General features: G+C 39.2%; 1 protein-coding gene across 3 annotated transcripts; it reads right to left on the bottom strand.

Moving 5' to 3' along the window:
- Positions 1–2587: 2587 nt before the first annotated feature.
- On the bottom strand, positions 2588–19509 carry INPP5K (inositol polyphosphate-5-phosphatase K). 3 transcript variants are annotated; one of them, XM_075719658.1, is made up of 12 exons: positions 19476–19509; positions 16556–16663; positions 15759–15867; positions 12498–12614; positions 11987–12159; positions 10350–10461; positions 9679–9788; positions 7161–7353; positions 6767–6904; positions 6162–6245; positions 4796–4900; positions 2588–3697 (listed from the first exon to the last, which is right to left on the bottom strand). In XM_075719658.1, exons 2-12 carry the CDS (start codon positions 16573–16575, stop codon positions 3599–3601), a joined length of 1260 nt encoding a protein of 419 aa, XP_075575773.1. In that variant the 5' UTR covers positions 16576–16663; positions 19476–19509; the 3' UTR covers positions 2588–3598. The 3 variants fall into 3 exon arrangements, with proteins under 3 accessions (XP_075575773.1, XP_075575772.1, XP_075575771.1); XM_075719657.1 differs by lacking the exons at positions 16556–16663; positions 19476–19509 and adding an exon at positions 15118–15239 and having other exon boundaries at positions 15759–15796; XM_075719656.1 differs by lacking the exons at positions 4796–4900; positions 19476–19509 and having other exon boundaries at positions 16556–16625.
- Positions 19510–21799: the final 2290 nt, after the last annotated feature.

Genomic DNA, 21799 nt, shown 5'->3' with positions numbered 1-21799 from the left:
GTTATTACAAAAGAAACTGCTTCATTTCAATCACTTTCAAATAGCAAATCCCTACATCCAAGGACAGAATGGGCCATCAGAAATATTCCTGTTAGTAATGCAGAGTTCTCAAAAAAGGCATCGTTTCCTCTCTCAAGGAAAACCTAATTCAAGCGTCGTTCAACTGGCCTTTCCACTGCAGTATATTAATTAAGACAAGTTCATCTGAGTGTCACTTAGTGTCCGAGAGCAGAGAAGGAAGTAGTGGTAGTAGAAACAATAGTCTTTATCAGAACATATTTTTAGGGTCTAACAAACACGCAAGACATCTTAGAAATATTTCCTGTTTACACAGAGCTGTACTATCTGTGTGCAATGATACACTGCACATCCTGAGGTTAGCTAGCAATCAGAAATATATGGAAGTTAAATAAGGCTACGCTGGACAACATTCCCTGGTAGACATATTTCCTATTTTAAAATAAATTCTCTAACAGCAGGGAATTACAAAAGTTACCCTTAGATGGAAAAGATTTGATAGCAAATTTATATTAAAACACAAAGTACAATGTAGCAGATCTTTCACAAAGACAAAAAGACATCTCAAATCATACTGTGAAAAAGTGAATTTAGAAGAACCTGTTCTTAAAAAGTAAGAAAGCAATTTAAGTGGCTTAAGCATCTTTACAAGGAAAATGTCAAAACCTCCTCAGTGGGCAAGGGGGGACAGAAAATCCAAACCAGAAGTCCATTTACTACTGGATTCATTTAAACAGGAAAAAAAAAAATTAGATGAAACTGCATTGTCCAAAAGAGAAACAGTACTTGTCCTTGCCCTTCTTTTCCAGTCCAAAGCCCTGCCGCGTATGTTATTACTGACATATTTCCATTCTAAAATACTGTTGTATCTGCACATTAAACATGACCAAAGTTTCTTGGAGAAAGGTTACCATGCACGAATTAATCCTCCCCACCCAAACCAATGTGTTCATTCTCAAGTTAACAGAGGCCATGTAGAACACTTCACTCCCAGGATTTATTTTAGTGGTACATGAAACGAAAACACATGAGTATAAAAACATTTCCAGTGATTGTAACATCCAATTAAAGGTGTTTTAAGAAAGATAAATTTCATCAGAAATTGCATCACTACAGGTCATGGAATAGTTTGAAAAGCTACCATAGGTAACAGTAGTAAACAAAAATGCTACTGTGTGCATAATACTTAAGAAAGAAGTATACAGTTCTGTGCAGCATCCTACTAACACACAAGCAGATTCAATCACAGCTGCTGTGGGCATTTTCAGTGAAGTCCCATGGTTCACAGGATTAGTTTACAAAACGCAGCTTCTACGTCCAGTGATTGAGAGGGTTATCCGCTCTCGTACAACACTAAGGATCTTGAGTTTCTTGCCCACGTAAAGCGGCTGTGTGGCTCCCCCTCTGAGCTGCTCATGAACAGCAGATGCACCCTGATCAGAAGAAACTGGATCTTGGTCCACAATAAATCGCCAGCTGTGGTCTGGAATTCAAAGACCACTGTTCTTTGAGCTCTCCACAGAATCTCCTTGCATGGAGTACGGTAATACAGTTACACAAGTAAAATCAGAAACAGAGTACAACTCAAGAACTGCAAGCTCTTTGCAATTCAGTAGGGGTTCGTCTGATGCCCTAATTGCCATGAAAAGTCACATATCTGAAAGATTTAGTGCAAAACAAATTCTTGTAAGACCGGTACAGATGTGAAAACTGTGTCTAATATTGTTCCAAAGTGTAATAGGAATGTACAAACTGTAAACCTCAAGGCAGTTTTAATCCATGCAACGAACACAGTATCCTCTGAACCTGCTATCGCTACTTACAACTGGAAACAGTTCCCAACACCAAGCATTAAGCTGGGATACAGCTAAATAAAATTTACAGAGGCCAGGTGTTCTTAAACCCCATACTGCTATCTAACCAGTTAACCTATGTTACAGTTTCCACAGTATACAAAGACACCAGGACCCCAGAAGATTTTATACAGTGAATGATATAAGCAAGTAACTGCAAAACAAATGTCATATCAAGGTGTTAACTTTCTATCTCAAAAGAATCCTGAAAAAACTAAGGCTTTGAGAAAAAGAGCAAAAAGGAATCCATTCCATTCTGAAGCAATATTCCAGCATAAACACACCAACATCCTTTGCTTTGCTCTTCCACTTGAACCAAATTTGCTCTTTTCCATCCATAACCAACATGACAGTGATTAGTAACTCACTTTACTTACCATACACAGTAGGTAGTTCGAAGCTGTGTATCTAGAACACGGGAGACTCACAAGTGCTCTTTTCCGGCACTGCAGTCTGAGATTCTGTGGAATGTTGGTGCCTCTTCCAAGCCTTTCCAAACAGCTCCATTTCCTCATCAAGAAACAAAACCATTTCTGAAGCTAACTACCTTTCAGGTTTTTAAAGATACATGACGTTTCTTATTCCATCTCCACCCTCAAGTGCATGGGATACATTAAGGTCTAAGCTTAATTAAGGTTAAGAAAAACAGAAGTTTTGCAGACCAATTGCTATAAATTGAATAGATTTACAATTTTGGTAGCATGGATTATGAACTTGTTCCACTGTAATTCTCCATTTATAATTCCCATCATCTCTGCAGTAAATGTAGCAATTATGTGGCAGGATGATATCAGGAAGTACTTAAATATGGCTTTAGCTTCCTAAATCCAATATGACAACAGAAAACAATCAGGGTTAGTACCATGATCACTGCCAACAAGTGCTTCATGAGCTGTGGTCTGCTCACCTATGCTAAAGCATTTCTCAACTTAAACAATTTCTTTCAGAAATTGTGGGATCCTGGTTAACTCTGAGCCAGGGACTAGTGTAAAAGTGGTTTTATCTTACTTTTTTTAAATCAGAGGGAGAAATGCAATAGGCAAATTGCTAATTTATTTTCTAAAAGAAGAATAAAAAAAATCAGGAGAAGTGTGTTTTGATAAAGGTATCTCAATTTGGAAAAATCAGAAATGGAAAATCCTACAAAAAGTTACTAGTAAGGCAGGAAGAAAAGGGATCTGCTACCAAAGGAGAATGTATACATTCCAAAGATTTTGTTTTCATGTGACTTGTTGCCACATGTGTTTCCCAAAAGGTAATTAGCTTACATTTTGAAGTCAAATAAAATTTTAAAACAAGCAAACTAGCTGTATCTAATAAATAATTTTTAAATAACTTCATTTAAACTCAAAATTTGGAAATCAACGATTCAGTGGTTACAGCATCGTAAATAAAATATCCTCTACAAAAAAGGAGGAAGCCTAAAAACCTATTACAGATCGCAACTTACTTAGGTTAAATCATTGTATTAGAAATGTCTATCACCTTAAAACATACAGCATTCATTAGGTGCTATTTTTACAGTTTGCATCCAGTGCAAGAGAGTTACTCCTCCCGTAACAATAAAAATATCTGTTTCCACAACAAATTATCTTCTATGAGCTTACAAAGTTTCTGAACGATCCTACCTGTCTTTCTTGCACTTCTAAGAGTAAAAGCTTATAATCACTAAGACATAAAGAATCATCTGACTCCTGAATCAGGACTACTAAATGCTCTTTCTGCCTTCAGAACTCATTATGCGATTCCAGATTGTCAGGTTTCTGCATCCAACTGTTCTCTTCCTGTGTCAGATCCTTTTCCATTAATGTTCTATTAGGCTGAACCTAGAAGAAAGACAGTAGTTAAAAAACAAATTAACACATTCAGAAACACTGTGTTGTTCTATACTATCAATATACCATTATATAAAGATGTCTTACATACTTGCTAGAAACAGAAAATTAGAAGTGACGCATCTATCCAGTAGTTATGAAATAATAATAAAAAAATAGTAAAAAACCACTAAACTGATATCAAAACATTAAGTGTCATGCAAAAAGAAAGGCATACGGTGTGTTGTATCCACATAAAAAATGACAACCATCCTGCAGAGTTTGTGGTAGATATGAAGCTCAGAGACAACTGAAAAACCAGACTCTGCAACATTTCTTACCAATATAGAAAGAAAAATATGAACAGTATCACTGAGATGTACCAGCCAGCCCAGCAACTTCCATTACTGTATCCCCCAAGGTAATGGAGTTTCACAGCCTTCTAAAACCCCTTCATCCAACAACAATGCAGAACTTCCACTTCAAACATTCTACAACACATTATTACAGCCATGACAGCATGGAAAATTATACACAAACAAAATGATTTTGGCAAAAAGTGCTTGTGTAGAAGCAGCAAAGCTTGGTCGCTTCACCTAGTCTGTGCAGGTTAAGTCATCCTTTCAGAAATTAAACAAAGCAGCCTGTTAAACAAATAACTTGAGTTCCAGTTGTCCTATCTTTCCCAAATTCAAATGACTAAATGTACAGGAAGCACTTCTGTGCAAATCTACCGCAGAACGGAGCACAAAGAGCTCACTTACAATCTGTCAGAAACTTGGCAGCGTTTAAATTGAGTTGAGTTCTCATCTTTACAGGAACTAGGGACCTAACTCACAGAGCCTGAAGTTCCAAAAATGAAAGCTGAGAGAGAGAAAAAAACTCTTATTTCATTACAACAACATGTTGCAAAAATAGCTACTCGGAGTCTTTTAGCATACCAGCAAATTCTTTTATGGGGTGTTAGCCAGCATGTATCCTTTTTGCAATTACTTCTGCTACCACCTCCCCCAGGATTAATATAGCTGCACACACCTCTGTTCAGACGCATATGAAAGCAGAAGAAATAAAAATCACATCAACATTAATCAAAGCTTCTAAATGTATTACCTGAAAAGGCTGGCTGATACCAACTATTGACTGCAAATTATTGCTATAATAACAAAGCAAAAATTCTCCTCCCATATCAGGAATTTCTGCAGCACTCATGTAAACCTGTCAACAAGAATAAGAACAGGCAATGGGCAATTTCCACAGAGAAAGAAGCTTACAAAAAAGTAGTCTCTGCCATTCAGGACACAATAAAATTTGGTATTCGCTATTTATAAGCAAATTTTTAAACGCATGCTAAAAAAGATGAGGACAGAAATAACTCATGAAACCATCTGAAAAGTAAGTCAGGGAGGAAAAGCAAATATCCTTCATCATGTCAGCAAGCTGAGTTGGTTCAGCAAGAAGTGAGAAGAAACCCAGCTGTTGCAAGGGAAGGGGCAAGGGCACACAAGCAGCAAGGAGGGAGATGACCTGCCTCCTGGTGGCAATAAGCTCTTACATGAAACAGCAGAGCAAACCCACCACCTCGGGTTTGCACTGTCCTAGAGATCCTAAACTGCAGCCCACACTATCCTGCTTAAACAACGCTCATAGTGCTTAGATTTTTAAGTTTAGTGATAGGAAAGCATGATATCAGAGAAATTTGTGATTTGGAATATTGATACAATACAATTTGGGCTCTTGCTGTAAACTTGGTGCTAACTTACATCATCTCTAACAACAAGTAACTGCTTTCCATTGCTGTCTGGAAAGTCTCATCCATCCTTCCACTCACTGTGTCTCCAAAATTAAATTTGAATTTCTGCTTGTTCAGATAAATACCTCTGGAAACAGATCATTCATATTCAAAATAAGTTTTGTTTGTTTGTTTGAAATCATTTTAGGTAATCACTACTAGAAAGCTATGTAACAAACAGCAGTTTTTAAAGAGGGACCAAAACACTCAATAGTCAAAACGAAGAAAAGAAACCCTAATATGTAGCTGTATTAGATATGTGGAACTAATTGTGTTAGTAACATTAGGTACTTACAACTGTAACAAAAATCACACAATAAATATTTAGGATACACTGAGCAACTTTGACAATCAGATGAAAAAATGGCCAGTTACTTATTTCAGTGGCAGAAAGAGACCAAAATATAAAATGACAGTAGTTTTTAATACAATGAAAAGTCACTACAGGAATAAAATGCTTTTTCATCAATTCCCTTAAGCAACATGATCACACCTGAGAAGGTGTGCTAGACTACCTGAAGATTAATAAGAATTAGGAAAAGGGATTTTAAACAATAATAGCACTCCCCATTAGCTTCAACTGGGAAAGAGGATACAGAACCCGTAAGAGGAAGGGCATATGGAACAAACAGACCTTGAATGCCACACTATGGAAAACTACATCAGAAAGAAATATAATTGGCTTACTTGTTTACTGTCTTTGTTAGAAGAAATTTCATCATCTTCTACCCAAGCATAAGTAACATAGTCATTAACATGCCTGAAAGCCACCTGCAAAGAAAGATGCAAACCATCAGCCTTCCGAAGGAAACAAAAACCATAGTACATGGAAAAGTCAAAGTTGTGAGAGAGATGTTTACTACTTCACTGAAGTAATTAAAACACTTCACATTTTGGGGGCATGCGCAAATCTTTTGTTTCTGAGAGGGTGCGAGCGCTCTGTTCTCTCACCCTTCCACTGACTTTTAATTTTGTTCTTTCTTTGCTGTATAAATCTTTTGAACAGCAGGCCAATTAACAGCAGGACAATTCCCTTTCACAGCTTCTGCACCATTTTACTTAAATAAATCACCACATTATCTTAGCAGAGAATTTAAAGGGTGTGAAAGAGCTCGGATGCTATGCAACTAAACTGTCGGCACACAGAAACTAAGGGCAATCAAGGATGCACGACTATTTCAGAGAGTTTTGCACTAGCAAGAATCACACTGTCCTGTGACAGAAGACTATCAACTACCTCCTCCAGTCATATTCACCACCTTCATTAAAGAGCCATGATGCAGTAACATTACCTTGAAGAGTCCAATCCAGTCCCAAGCACTGCTTGGGAATTCAGGCACTGCAGAATAGCTGATTAGAACGTCATGTTCTGCGCTCCACTCACCCTCAGGATGCAGCGTGACCAAAGGATCTGATAGAAGAGGCTTCAACTAGACAAAAGAACAGATTTTAAAGTCAGTCAAGTCTGTCATTCTTTCATTCTTTCAGTTATTCTTTTCAAGTTATTCTCTGCCACACCTGCTGTGGGACTCTTAACTGAATGGCAATAACCTGAAAGCAATTTGCTGCTTTCACTATAATCAGAATGAAACAGAGATTATGACCTACAAAGTTTAGAAAACCAGCTTCTCTAAGGCAAGTCTTAGTAAAACAAACTTTTTCTTAACAACAGAACTAGGACAGCACCTCAAGCCCAAAAGTTCCTGTAACAGGTTTGTGATCGCTGATGCCATAGCTCATGTGGCTGATATAGTTATTCAAAGTAACAGAAATTGTCTGTTCTTCTTCAGAGAATTCGCCTTCTTTTGATGCATGCCGGCAGAGACTTTTCACTCTCCAAAGAATTCTATCGGTCCACGCTGGCTTTCTTTTCTTCTCACTGCAAAAGTGTAAGATAAAAGTGAAATGAGAAGAAAAAACAGTTGCCAAAAGCTAAGAATACTGTGCAAAATCTACTCAAAGTTTAAAGACTGTCAGATACATATTAATAAAAGAAGGCAATCGCATCCAAGCTTCATTTTACAGCTCTGTTCAATATGCTTTACAACCAAGGTTTCCTTAATTTGAACTCAACTCCATTTACCACAGGTAAGTTTCATAGGTTTCTGAGAGGAGTAAAATGAAGGGGAGAAGGGCATTTCAATGGGTTAGTCAGCTTCGTACAGGAAATGATACTTTCTCCTAAAACATAAAAACATGCAAGAAAATTGAGATAACAGAGCAACTGCCCCAAGCTTCAAATGTATACTCATTCTGAGAAAAGGGGCATAAACTTAAGGAAGATATAGGAAGAGTCTGAATGATGTTTGAAATTATTCAAAACATTTGAGAACAAGTTTCTCCTAACAACAAAAAATGGACAAACTTAGGTAGCTTATACTAATCACAGGTGAGACAGCAATGCTTTATTTAAAGTTCCTCTAATGTGTGCTAGCCTGTATTTCAAGTCTGTAAGCTATTGCTGTCTCATAAAAAAGGCTTTAAAAATTCCATAATCAAGAAAGTTGCGTCTGCAACTGTGCAATACATCAAACTGTAATCATAATTCAGAGTTTCCTTTTATACCATATCAATAACAACAGAAGACATGAGCCTTTCGTGGTTCTCTCTGTAGTGGGAGGAAGACTTAACAGCAACTCTCTGTATGGATGTATCACTTCAAATTGAAATGGAGAAAAGATCATACCCTATGGAAGACGAATTAGAATGGACTGGATTGAATTATAAAAGTTAATGAGCAGGATGTGTAAGGAAAACTGTCAGTTTAATAACTTTGCATATCAAAATCATCATAAACTGGAAATGCCATTTAGTTCAATATTCAACATACTTTTGTTTTATCCCTTCCCATATACAAGTCTGACTTGCCTTTAATAAGGTGGAAAGATTTTAAATGACTAAGGGGCCATATCCCACTTACTCCAGTAATTATATAAACCGACAGAAATCTTTATGAGCTGCCATATGTCTGCTCTGCTGTGCAAGAAAATACCAAAAGAACAGTTTAAGTTAATACACTCACTATTTTACAGAAAACGGCATATTAGATGGGAAACAAAACCTCAAAATCCACATTCAAAAAGTATCAAAGATAACAAAATACCGCGTGCTCCACGTAAAGCACACTTTTCAAGGATGGGTGTCTTGAGGTCTACTGATCACCCCCCATCCATCTCTGCTAGCTTTAACAGCAGAATGCACACAGTATGCATAAGCATACTTTTTGCTCTTTAAATGAGCCAAAACTAAGCTATGAATCATTCTTAGAAAGTCTAGGTTTGGATTCTTATAAATATTTTTTGTTAACTGGATTTACTGATGGTCCCATTATATCTCTTCACACTCAATTAGGGAGCAAAATGTCTTTCGAGCCAAATGAATAAACTTCCAATATTAAGTGCAACAGCAGAGTAGATAACACAACAGCTTTCAGACAGGTTCAGAAAATCCCTGAAGAAAATCAGCTGTCATCTGATTTTCAAATATTTCATAAAAATCAAATCAAAAGCTCGGGAAGGAGCATTGTTTTGATTCTGAAATATTTACAAATCTATGAAATCCAGAAAGTTCTCTTCTTACTTAAACCAAAACAGGGACTTCTGCTCTCTGGAAGTAAAGAAAAAGATCAGTACAAAACCCCTATTTAGACAGGAACTTATCCTTCTGTCGAAACATAAGACTAATACTTAACAACAAACTTTAGTGTCAGAGAAAAACTCTGGAAACTTAAGATACTCCATTTTCAAGTTAAAAAAAAAAATCTATAAGGACACATTTACATTTATTTTCAAATACCAGCAGTATCAAATGGAATGCTTAAACAGAGAATGAAAACAAAAATTGCAATTACTTTTTTCCTTTTGCTTATTTCTGAGAACCAATGGGCACTTTTAGTATTAAAGAACAAAGAAGTGGCTTAAACAAGCATTGGTTTATTCTGCTAATGTGGTCTTTCAAAAAAAAAAAAAAATCCACCTGGGTTGTTTCACTACTTTCCTCATGCAATCAGCAGATTCAGGCTTCTTCAGTCAGAAATATTAATTTATTCAAATTTGACCACTGAATGAGCCTAACAGAATAGCACAATAGCCCCAGTTAACCAGTACATTCAGGAAATTCAGGTTTACTTACTAAAGTGATATTTAGTCAAGCACCACATTCACTCTAATATTCCACGTCTAAACTCATCTTACTATGCTTTTACCTTGTATCATATACATCCGAATAAAGGTCAAACTTGTAGGTGGGTTTAAACTGCAGGGGACCCTCTATGAATTCCTGAAGAAATGTTTCCTTCTTTTTTGCCATATTTAACTGCAGAAATAAAAAGTAACTTTTTAAGATTATGTTTAAAAATCAGAGCTTAAAGGGCATCCGGGAAAGGAGCTGAGAAAGCATCTTCCAAGAAGAATTCAACATCTCAGTCAGTACAACATATTTGGAAAGTGCCTCAGAAGTGCCTCTTTGTGACTGCCAGAAATCTTGACACAATCTGTTTTAAAAGTTTTGTAGAAGTTCTACTCAAAACAAATTCCAGAATAAGCTTCTCTTAAAAATAATTCTTGGGAGAGGAAAAAAGGAGGAGAAATTAAGGTGAGGAACAATTCACAAGCCATGAAGTTCAAAGAAAGCTTCGGTCAAACGCAAGCATTGCAAATGAGTAAGAAACTACACAAAAGCAGAAAAAGTTTGCAGTTAATTGGGACCGAGAAGTGAGAGAGCAAAGAGCTAAATCTGTTTCACCTCATGACTACACTGAATATGTGTTCTCCAACAGAAATTAGAAACTCAAGAGGTAATGTTAACTACTGTGTTGTGTTTGTATGTATTAAAAACAAAACAAACAAAACTCCCAAGCAGATTAAGACAACATACCTGGTCCTTTTCCCACAGCAGATTGTAACGCTTGTTATTTATTGATTCTCGGACAAAGTGTATGCCATAATCTGCTATCCGGAAGTTTAGATCTCCAAACCAGAAGAGAACACTTTAAAAAAAAAAAAAAAGAAGGCAAAAAACCCAAGGAAGATTTATAGGAATCCATTAACACAAGGGAAGAATTCAATAGAATATAAGCCATTACGCTAATTAGGCGCTCTAATCACTTATATTACTTAATCTAAACAGCTTAAACAGAAACTTTAAGTAGTTACAGATAAGCTTACACAGGGATAACCTGCTGCTAAAAAAATTTAAAGGAATTGCAATAATAAATTAAGTCTCCCTTGCATTCTTGCCGCTTGCTCATTACTGCCTGGGTATTAACTTATCCTGAGTCTCCTAACGACTTACATCTCTATTAGAGACAGATTTAGAATTAAATTTTAACAGTAGATAAAATAATTCACAAAATTCATGACCATACACCAGTTGGTTATGTTAATCCACTAACCCAGAGCTCTGGTTTAGTGCCTTGGGAAAGCAGGGATACATATTGGGTGTTCTATCGTTATTAGCAAAGAAAGTTATTATTATGAAGCACTGGAGTGTATTACCAGCAATGTTTTAAACAACAGGAAAGCTGTCTTTTCAAGTGAATTAAATTCTCTTTGAAAATCCCTACTTACAACGTTTTGTTCAGGGGTGGATACCCCAGACTTGATCTTATGGAAACAAAACTTTTATTTTAATGCCATTTGTAATTTCTTCTTAGAAGATGACAGTAGGTGATTTGGTACATGCCCATGCACATAATCAAGAAAATGAAACGCATTAAATTGAAATATCAAACAGTTATACTAAGGTAGGAAAAGTAATGATTTTGAAACTCGTGTGTCATACACTTTTACCTAATTTTAATGAACTCATTAACAATTAAAGTGATATTACATATCTATTCCAGATTTATCTGTCCTGGCAGTTTTATGGGTATTAAAAAAAAAAAACCACCACCAAACTAAAATGTTTTTCTCAACCCTTTTTTAAGTGGTTCTATTACCATCTTTAGGCTCCAGCACATGAAAACAATGTAACATACAAATAATTCCCAACAGAATTAAGGAACAACAGCTCAATTAGTGGTCAAAATCAGGTTTGTTTTGGGGTTTTTGTTGGTGTGACACCATATATTTCATATAGCTATGGAAATCATCAATCAAGGTTTTAAAGGCTGAGAAGCCCTCAGCCAGTACTAAAATATCACAACAGGAATAAAACAGGCCCAAAACATAACACAAATCTCCCCAGAAAAGGGAGGAAGATAAACATTTAATAGTGATCTAAAGGATTTTTGATATAAGCAGGCTTTAGCTTCTAAAGCTCTCCAGCACATCACATGTGCAGTACATATGCTAACAAATTTAATGTCATTTAAGACTGGAAGAGAACAGTCTTGCAAGATAGACCTCCATCTCTCAGGTTATCTTTTCCTCCCAGTATTCAGGGTCAAGGCTGAAAAGACATTTAACATAGAAGTGATGGATGAAAACTCCAAAACCAAACCCCTTCAGTGCATGAGTTTACCATATAACAGATAAAAACAATACAGACAGAATAGGGTCTGAACAACTCACTCATGATCCAAGGTACTTGGAATATTCTCTCCTTCAAACTGCATTTCCAGAATTTTCTCAAAGTCATCCAAGCGCTGCTCCGTGTTCTCCATGTGAGCTGGCAAGTGGCAGTTCATGAAACAAATCGTATGACCGTAGAGGGACATGCGAATGGTGACTCCTCCTTTATTCCCCTGGTATGGAATATTAACAATGTTCTCTGAAACTATAGTCAACACCTGCGAACGTAACTATTAACACTACCTATGAATTTTTAAATCTTGCCGTTTAGATTTAAATGAATACAATTTCTTCCTACATAAGTTGTTGTGTATCAGCTAATAAACTGATAAAATTACGGTCTGTGCTGCACACTTGCATACAAGGTTCAAACAAGTGAGCCTCAGTGCTTGTCAGTTTATTCATTTTTAAGTAAAACGTATATCCTTTCTCCCACCATGAAACTATTTAGAGGCACACACCACCATAAGCATAAGGAGCCAAGGCAATCAAGTCTCAGATACTTCCTTACCCAGTATCCATACAAGCCTGTGCGTGTGTAGTGGGTATGAATGTCCCGTATGAAAGGAAGGTGGACGTGCTTCACAAAGATCAGAAGTAGTAGTCCCTGCATGCGAACGGAGGAGAGCTGGAAGAGATATGAAAGAGGGAATGGTCATTTCCAGGGAGGTATTTGGAATTCCTTGGGTCTACTTCATAGGAGATTTTAGGTGAAGAATACCACAGCAGAAGTCATGCAATTCCCTCGCCAAGCCTGGCTTCAATGCTGTGACACAGTGAATGCAGACACATTTCAGTGCTGTAAAGAATACATTCTTATGGTAGACTTACTTATAAACAATTTTGATGAATCTCTCATCTGATTAACATTAGTTGTAACATTATACTACACATCTGAAGTTGACCTCAAAATGTGTGTATTTGCCCAGACATTTTTTTAAAGACCTTCCTTCTGCCTTGCCAGCCTCGTTTCTACCTTTAAGCATCCTGTTCATGAAGAACCTGATTTTTCACCTATAATGTTAATAGTGCACACCTACAAGTCCTCCAACAGGAGCAAGTTTTTCAAACTGAAACATCCTTCAGCATATAACTTATTATTCTAAATGCCATTAAAATGCCTAAAAAGCACAGCAGTTACTCCTAGGCATTTGCAAAAACAATGAGCTGCAAAGAGCAGTGACTCTTGCCTGCAATGCCTGTAAAAACTGATTTACCAAACACTTCCAAAGCAAAGATGCTTAGGGAGCACATAAGGCACTGTTTAAGCTTTAAGATACTGGGGGGTTTTGTGGTTTGGGTTTTTTTTGTGTGGGGGTGGAAACAGTCTAACAAAGATGTTCTTCATTAAAAATTTTTGAGCTTTACAATGTTCCTGGCATGAGACACAAAATTCATTTTAAATCTTTGTTTTAATGATGATTCAATTTAAAATTCAGACATTGAAATACAGTCATTCAATTTTATGCTGGATGAACTTAGAGAAAAACTACATTAGAATAAAGCCTGATATTAAGACTAACACTGACTATACAACTGCTGGAGAAGTACACAAACTCAGCCCAAAATTTAAACAGAATTCCTCCTTTCTTTACCTCGACATCTACACAAATAAATTATTTCAGAATATATGTTAATGTTTCCATTGTCCTTGAACCCAACGAAACACTAAACAGTACATTGAAACGATGGATCACAATTACTAGATAATGCATAAATATTTGTATCTGATCAGACATTTGGTGTAACCAGTATCCTCCTTTCCATAATTATGTTCGTGAGACACCAAAATCTTTCAGTCCCTTTATTATTTGCTACGTTTCATTCTGCTGTGGGCCAGTCCCCAAATATTTCTCAAGATCCATATGAAACCTCTTCTCTCTGTAGGTCTTGAACATCAAAACACAATGGATCCCTCCTCTGCTGGAACTAGCACTAGTCCCACCAATACGTAGTGCCAAATCAAGCAAAGGCCTTTCATAGAGGGGACGTGATTCTGTTTACGGTGAAGGAACTGACTGACTCCAACCAACTTAACACTCTGAAAATGCACCCTGTTATCGAAGGGACAGAATGCCCCAAGGATGACAACTACCCCTCTACACCCAACCTGGCCACAGGTCAGCAAAGAAGGCGTAACTGTTTGTCTCCTCCTCAGCCAACTTCCCAGGAAGTCTTAGCATAAGCTCTCCTCACTGCCTGTTTTCATTTTGACCTAGCCTGACAGTCCCCTCTTATTATTAGAGCTAATCAAGTCCTGCTGAAAACCATTAGGTGGCAGCATCCATTCATTAGTGTGTCCGAAGTGGCACATTTATAAATTAGAATTCAAAATCAACCATGCGTACCACTAGGAATTCTTTTTAACTGTCTGCATACAGGGCCTGAATGTCAGCCGACAGCCAGATTTTGAATGTTTATCAGCAAGGACTTACACTAGAATGAACAATGTTTTTTTTTCCTTTTTATAATTCCCAATGGGTCCTTTGTTTTCTTTAATTACAGTTAAAAGAATGGCACAACTACTGAGTCTAATTAGCATGCAGATAATGCAATCATCTCAGCAAAATCACCCTGAAATAATGCTTGACTTAGAAAACTAATACAACATTCAAAAGGCTTTTAATATTTATTAGAGAAATTCAGGATATCCTTCCCCGTTTGTTGTTTGCATTATTAAAATAGCTAGCACTTTAGCTGATCTTATGCCCCAAATATTACCAAAAATCATAGAACGCTTTGGGTTGGAAGGGGCCTTTAGAGACCATCTAGCCCAACCCCCCTGCAGTGAGCAGGGACATCTTTAACTGGATCAGGTTGCTCAGAGCCCCATCCAGCCTGACCTTGAATGTGTCTAGGGATGGGGCCTCCACTACCTCTCTGGGCAACCTGTTCCAGTGCTTCACCACCCTCACTGTAAAAAATTTCTTCCTTATATCTAGTCTAAATCTATTCTCCTTTGGTTTAAATCTTGTCAGTTAAACTACCATACAATGTTCTAGGTCTTCAATCAAAAATAAAGTCCTCAGAAAAATATATATACCCACTAAAATCCTGGTTTACATATATGCAATTTATTTCCACCTGCAAACAAGTTGGAAAAAAAAAAAAAAAAGAAAAAGAAACCTTACCAATCTTAACGAAAATCACTGCCATTGCTTGGGATATTTATAGTGAAAGCAGGTACTTAAGCAGACTACATTAGAAGCATCACAATACAGTTCCCCAATATTGCACAGAGCAAAAAAATTTTCTACAAACAAGAGAGAGATAGAGATATTGTGGCCACAAGAAACATGCTGTTGAGTGTAAGTTTACATCACATTTCATTTTAAATAATCTTCATTACTCTGTTCCATGAGAATGTATTCTTATTACAACAGGAATATTTTTCTATTTGTCACATGGTTCTACAGCACTTACACAGGCCATTGCCAGGATATCTGAACAGCTTCTTGCTGTTTGTCATCTGAGCTGCAAAAGCATCAAAACTGCCCAACTATTCCAAATGAGAAATGAAAAACTGTGCATCCAAATTTTACTGCTAAAATTAAGGACATTATTATTAAGAGAGAGATTAAAATTGCCTTTATCAACAAACCAGGGAAACACAAGTGTGGTGAAGAATCACTTCTAACATACATGTACCTATGGAAGTGACTGACACCATCAACTTATCTTTTATGGAGAGTTTGAGGGGAAAAAAAAATCTGGAGCTGGGGAAGACATTTTTCCTTCACTGCTGTGACACTTAAGAGATGTAAACAATTACCTTGATATATCCCAATGGAGACAATACAGTCATGAAAAAAATGCTCCATGGATCATCAAATGCCAAGTCAGACAGAAAATTTGTGATTCTTGAGTTCACCTCCTGTAAGCTGAATACATTGAGATTACTCACACTGTACCACCTGGTTTTGACAGAATTCATATCACCTTTTCGGAAAACAGACCACAACATCCTAACAGACCTCTCTGAGTGCAAGTCAGAAACTTCTTGCTGTTCAGTTTCTCATTTACAAGCAGTTTAACCCATCCACATATCTACACATCTAACACTGAGAAAAGCAAAGTTAAAGGAGCTTACGTACCCCCAAAGAGAGTTTAAGACAATGCTAGACTCGAGCTATGTTATGACAAATAACCTGACTGTCAGGTCTTTAAAATTTCAAGAAAGTTTGGAAAACTTGATGGTAGATTGTGCCTAATAAGCTTGCACCAATTTCTTTGAAACACACTGAATTTTGGATAACTTTCATATCAAAAGGAATACATCTCTACGTGCCAACAAATAAAACAGCAGCCAAAAACTTTTTGTACGTTTAGAAAAAAGATATTCTGTATTTTGTCACAGAACAACAGCAGAAAGAAGATTCTCTTGCTATAAATCATCTCTGTTTTAAGTCACTAACTCTAGTTAGACTTAACCTTCTGTTAGCAATAATGTTAAACCACCTCCCAGGCAGCGATCCACATAGCACAGTCCTCCCGCAACAGACTGTAAGCTGTTGAGACTTAGCAGTGTTGCAATAAACTTACAAAGCAAGTTCTCTAACATATACTTACCCTATAACATACATATCCATAGTTGGGCCCAGGGAATTGAGCTGAAGTAAACTAGTGACATCAGGAGGCGGAGAAGCTGTGCCCACATTCCAGGTAACTAAGTGTAGTCTGCAAACAAACAAAACCAACACAAAACCAATGCTAAAATTGACACGTGAACAGGTAGCCAACCCTAAGAGAATCTTATTTCCCACAGAATTTCCATCTGCAGAAAACAAAAGATTTTCTGTCACTTTTTATCAATCAGAAATCTATTTATTAGCTAGCATTAAAAAAAAACCCAACACAAAAGCAATCAACTAGAGGGAACAAAACCTGAATTCTTGCCGCTTATCCTTCAGCTTTTTCCCCCAGATAAGGAAAGCTTCATCTAGAGTGCGAGACACTTCTTCATGAATTTCGTCATCCGAACTGATGTCCTCTACACAAGCCATAAGCTGGGCTACCCGATGACGGAGCTGCAAGCGGCCACTGGACCCTGTGCTGCTGAAACTTGCAGAACGGCTGCGGAAGTTGTGCAGGCTTTCTAAATCATTTAGGGAGAGGGCGGCTGAATCTTGAAATGCATCTTCACTACTGAAGGATGCCATTTGCTCAAAAGAAAAGAATTACTACAATCTGAAGGACTAGCCCATTAAAATCCTAAGTATAAAAGAAACAGATGACTAAGGGTGTTCCAGATCAAGTTTTCACTCATGTGAAATTCAGCATTGCTTCTAACGCGAAAGGACAAATGTAGATGCAGCAATGCTGAAAAGAACTGTAGCATTACCATCACACTCAATGGGTTGTTACAAAAGCTGCAATCACATCCTACCTCACACAGTGAATTGTTTCTTCAGGATAGATTTAACGTGGTTAATTCTATAAGCTCAAGATTTAAAAGAATTTATTGTTTATTTGGATCAATCATGTGCCTCCATCTGTAGACTATTAGAAATATAATCTCCAGCTCCCAAACATACAAATACACAGTTCTGACCAAAACCAAGCAAAGCTACTGCTCCTCTCGAGCACGGTCACAAACATTTGCATGTGTCACAGGACATGTCTATTGTTTCTTTATAAGATGGTAATTTCAATATCAGAGCTTCTAAAAAGAGATTCACTTTACTGTCAGTCTTGTTACACATCAGACAGACTTCAACAATAAAAAGCCATTAATTTTTCATCCATCTTAGGGTCCTATAAGGACCTTATAAACACTGATAGTTAAATAGTGAATCCCACCAATACATCCATTATTAGGGCCATATTTTTATCCCTTAATCAACTGCCTGCTCAAGGTAACACACAATTTATGTGAAAGAGCTGGAAAGTGACCTTGCATACCAGACTAAAATGATCCATAATTTCTCTCACCAACAGTTTCTCTTTGTAAGACTACACTGAAGTCAGCCAAAAGCTATTCTAAAACAAATTTCGGGGGGGGGGGGGGGGGGGGGGGAAGGTATGTATGCTGCAGATCTAATTCTGCCATCAGAGATGTATCATTTGGGAACACTCTCCAGTTACTAATTTCGTAAGACAATTATCTGATTAAATAAAACTGAAATAAAATTGAAGTCATCAGTCATTACTGACAGAAATTAAATTTCTCAAAGTGCCCAGCAGCCACACTGCTGATAAGAACACAGGAGAGGCTGCAGTGCTAGAATTTACACCAAAAGAAAAAATAGTTGTGAAAATTTCAAGAACATCCTTAATAATGCAGTTGCACTGTAGGTTATGACTATATCTGCAGAAAAAACTTAATAGTGAGGAATGCACATGCACGTGCAAAGCAAACCACCTACAGCATTATGCAGTCCCAAAGGTCTACTGATGCTCCCAATTACTTCAGATGGCCGTACAAGTAGTGCCCACAGCGCGGAGGGGCGACCGGGGTGACACCAAGTTGCATCTGATGCCACAAAGACGGCCTTCACCAAAGGGAGGAGGATACTGCTCAAACTATTCTGGAAGCTTTGAGTACTACCGGAGTACAGCCTCAAGTATGCTTTCTGCAAACACATTCCTAAATACAAGCAAACTAATGGAGACGTTATTTAGCGTCACTGACTCATGAAATGATGCGATAGCAGAGAATTTTTTAGGGTCATAGTGTTTATAATACTGCGTTAAGATGACTTTCAAGACCTTTGAGCAAATGTTAGTGTTGTTTTTATTCTTCCTGTTAGACAGCTACTCGACTACCTTTTAAGTAGACTTCTCTAGTGAACCAAGCCCACAGCGTGCGACACCGCAACTTATCGCCACAGAAGACACAACATTAAGATGCAATGTAAAAACACCGCAAAGAGCAGAAACGAAAGACTTATTCAAGCTCCTTCCTTCTCACAAGCAGGGAATTTGAGGCACTAGATGCGTTAATAGCGAGCGCAGTAGCTCTCGCCCTCGTTAGAGGTAAGCAGGTCTCTGGGAAGTCCTGAGGACCCCAACAACACTCCATAAGGCTTCCTGGAACCCCTCGAGTACGGACCCCAACAATACTCCAGAAGCCTTCCTGAACCCCCCGAGCACGGACCCCAACAATACTCCAGAAGCCTTCCTGAACCCCCGAGCACGGACCCCAACAACACTCCAGAAGCCTTCCTGAACCCCTCAAGTACAGACCCCAACAACACTCCAGAAGCCTTCCTGAACCCCTCAAGTACAGACCCCAACAATACTCCAGAAGCCTTCTGGAACCCCTCGAGTACCGACGCTTTCAAATCCGAAAATCAGCTTTTCTTCTCCATTTCACATGACTACGTAACACCGCCAATTAGTCTAACTCCCCGTTAATAAGCAGAAACACAAGTTTCGCTAATTCTCCGCTAATTACGTAACGACTTAGCTACTTTTCTCCCGTTCTCGGCAAAGCCGCCCTCAGACCCGCGCCTCACGCCCAGCCGCTACTCCACGCCCGCCCGCTCACCTCAGCTCCCTCACGGCGCCGCGCCGCGCCGGGCCCGCCGGCTCCATGGCCAGGGTCGCGGCCGGGGGAAGCGCTGCGAAGGGGACAGCGGGGGCCCGGGCCCCGGCCTCGCCCGCCCCGGCCCGCGGCCTCCTCGCTCCCCGCGGCGGCGCCGCCCCCGCCCCCGCTGCCGGCAGCGCTCCGCGCCCATTGGCCCGCGTGACGGGGGCGGGGCGGGGCTGCGGAAGGACGGCGGCGCGCGGGGGACGCCGCCCGGCGCGCGGGAGGACCGCGGCGGCGCGTGCAGGCGGCTGGCAGCAGCGCGGCGGCCTGCGCACCCCCGGGGGGGGCACCCCGAGCCCCCCTCCCGGGGGGGGCCACCCCGAAGAAAGGAGGCGGAGGCGTAAAGCTCTGTCTAATATTTTATTAGATTTCGTTTCCAATATGCCTGTATTGGAAGATTAGGAGACAAAAAAGGCACAAACTCACATTTAAAGAAACGACGAGATAATCTAACCCATTCTACAAAGTGTGTGTTGCCAAAGGAAAGAGCACGATGAACCCATCAGAACGTGTCGGGGAGGTCCAGCGGGATGAACCCAGAGAGGTGCAGTGTGAGGGGGGGGCAAGCGGCCCCGCCAACAAACCGGCCTGACCTGGGCTGCGGCAAGGTACCTGCCTCCGGAGCCCCGAAACCCACCCAGCGAGGATCGGAGAGGGGGTCCCAGCGCAGCCCTTGCCCTAGAACAGCCCAACAGCCCAGCGATGACCCCTCCGGGAGCCGGCAGGTTGAGGGGTTCTTGCCAAAGCCAATGAAAGATACGGCACGGTAATGCTGCGCGGTCTTTGCTCTGCTCGCTAGCAGGAACCAAGCGTCGGGACTGAGAGGTCGTTGTAGGATTTGTCTATCCCAAGGCTGAGGGATGCTTTCACTTTGGATTCAATTGAAAGGAAAGAAAGCAAAGGGGCAGGGAGAGGGGAAGTATTCAGGCTGGAGTTCCTGCATATTCCACCCCCCACCCCCCCCCCCCCAGTTTTTCCACTAATCAGGAAAGCTTTGTGTAAAAGCTCTTACTCTGAAATCAGAGGATCAAAAAAGGATTGCACGGTGGAATGTTACAATCTGCTTCCATAGCGATTAGTGTCATTGGACAGAAAGCCTCTTGGATAACACAAATTGAAAGAACAAGTCTGCTATGTGTATTCTCAGGTTGTCCTCAAGTGTAAGAATCCCTCAAAACGTAACCGACAAACATGAACAGAAGCCAGTGCATAAATTCTCAGTTAAAAATACTTTAAACTGAAAGAACTATAAGTGGGGCCTACACTCCTAGAATACTTCTTGAACAGCTATAGAAGATGCCACGAAACATCCTGGTCCCAAATAGCCTCGCGGATTAAAATTTAGTTTCTTCACCTATTTTACAATAAATTTATTTTACTTCAGCCTGGTGAGATTGCTGAAAAAATCCCTCAAACCCCACCCCCACCCCGCAAAACCGTCTGAGGTCACTGAGAAGAGCCTGCCAGAGTTACTGGTACAATTCAGAGCTTATTGCACTTAGACATGAGTAAGGCAAAATAACAAACTAAAAATAAAGGGATAAACTGCCCCCTCCCCAGAAACCAAACGCCATCCTCTCCCTCCAGAGCATGCCTCGTCTTCCCTCGCACTGACAATAGTTCCGATCCCAGCACACACTTGTTCAGCGTGGCACAGGATCATTTCAGGATCTCCTGCTTGCAGGAATGTGAAGGGCTGAAGGAGTCGGATGTATTACAGAATGCCAAAAAGACTCCTCAAAAGTGGCGATACACCCACAACTGTGTTTGGCATTCAGTATTTCGTGTTAGTGCTGCCAAACATGGAAGTGGAAAATAAAGTGATTACTACTAGGGGGGAAAAAAAAAAAATCAAACATTGGGCCTTAGGCAAAAGTAAAGAAATTGTTTTTTTTTTCTCATATGTATTTAATAAAGCAGCATTTCTTTGATTCTGTTCTGCTTATTTGATTGTCTAAAGCTGATATCAACATAAGGATAGTTACAGCAAGTATTTCAGTTCATTAAATAACCAGAGATCTTTACATTGTTTAACAGTATCCTTTGTGACTTATAGTAACTGACAGATATACTAGAAAACAACTCAGGTCTTTATAAGTTGCTTTTTTATAGCACGAAAGGAGATATTTAGTCAGTCTTGCAATGGGAAGAATATTATTGCTGAGCAGAACCACCAACCCAGGCACCTGGATGTAATCAGATACCAAGACTTTACTTGTACACCAGCTCTTGCTACATCCTAATTTGTCCAGGGAGAATCACATTATTATTAGTCAAAATAA

This window comes from Pelecanus crispus, chromosome 12, assembly GCF_030463565.1.
Source record: "Pelecanus crispus isolate bPelCri1 chromosome 12, bPelCri1.pri, whole genome shotgun sequence".
NCBI classification, from domain to species: domain Eukaryota; kingdom Metazoa; phylum Chordata; class Aves; order Pelecaniformes; family Pelecanidae; genus Pelecanus; species Pelecanus crispus.
Note: the sequence above shows the minus strand (reverse complement) of the source record. Positions and strands in the feature narration are given on the sequence as shown.

What these genes read in the sequence shown, in the direction of transcription:
- INPP5K (XM_075719658.1), bottom strand. Translation starts at nt 16,575, where the DNA reads ATGGATATGTATGTTATAGG. An exon ending in ATGGATATGTATGTTATAGG is followed by an intron (nt 15,868 to 16,555) that starts GTAAGTATATGT and finishes CAATGTATTCAG; the next exon opens with CTTACAGGAGGTGAACTCAA. An exon ending in TCGGATGTATATGATACAAG is followed by an intron (nt 7,354 to 9,678) that starts GTAAAAGCATAG and finishes ACACTTTTGCAG; the next exon opens with TGAGAAGAAAAGAAAGCCAG.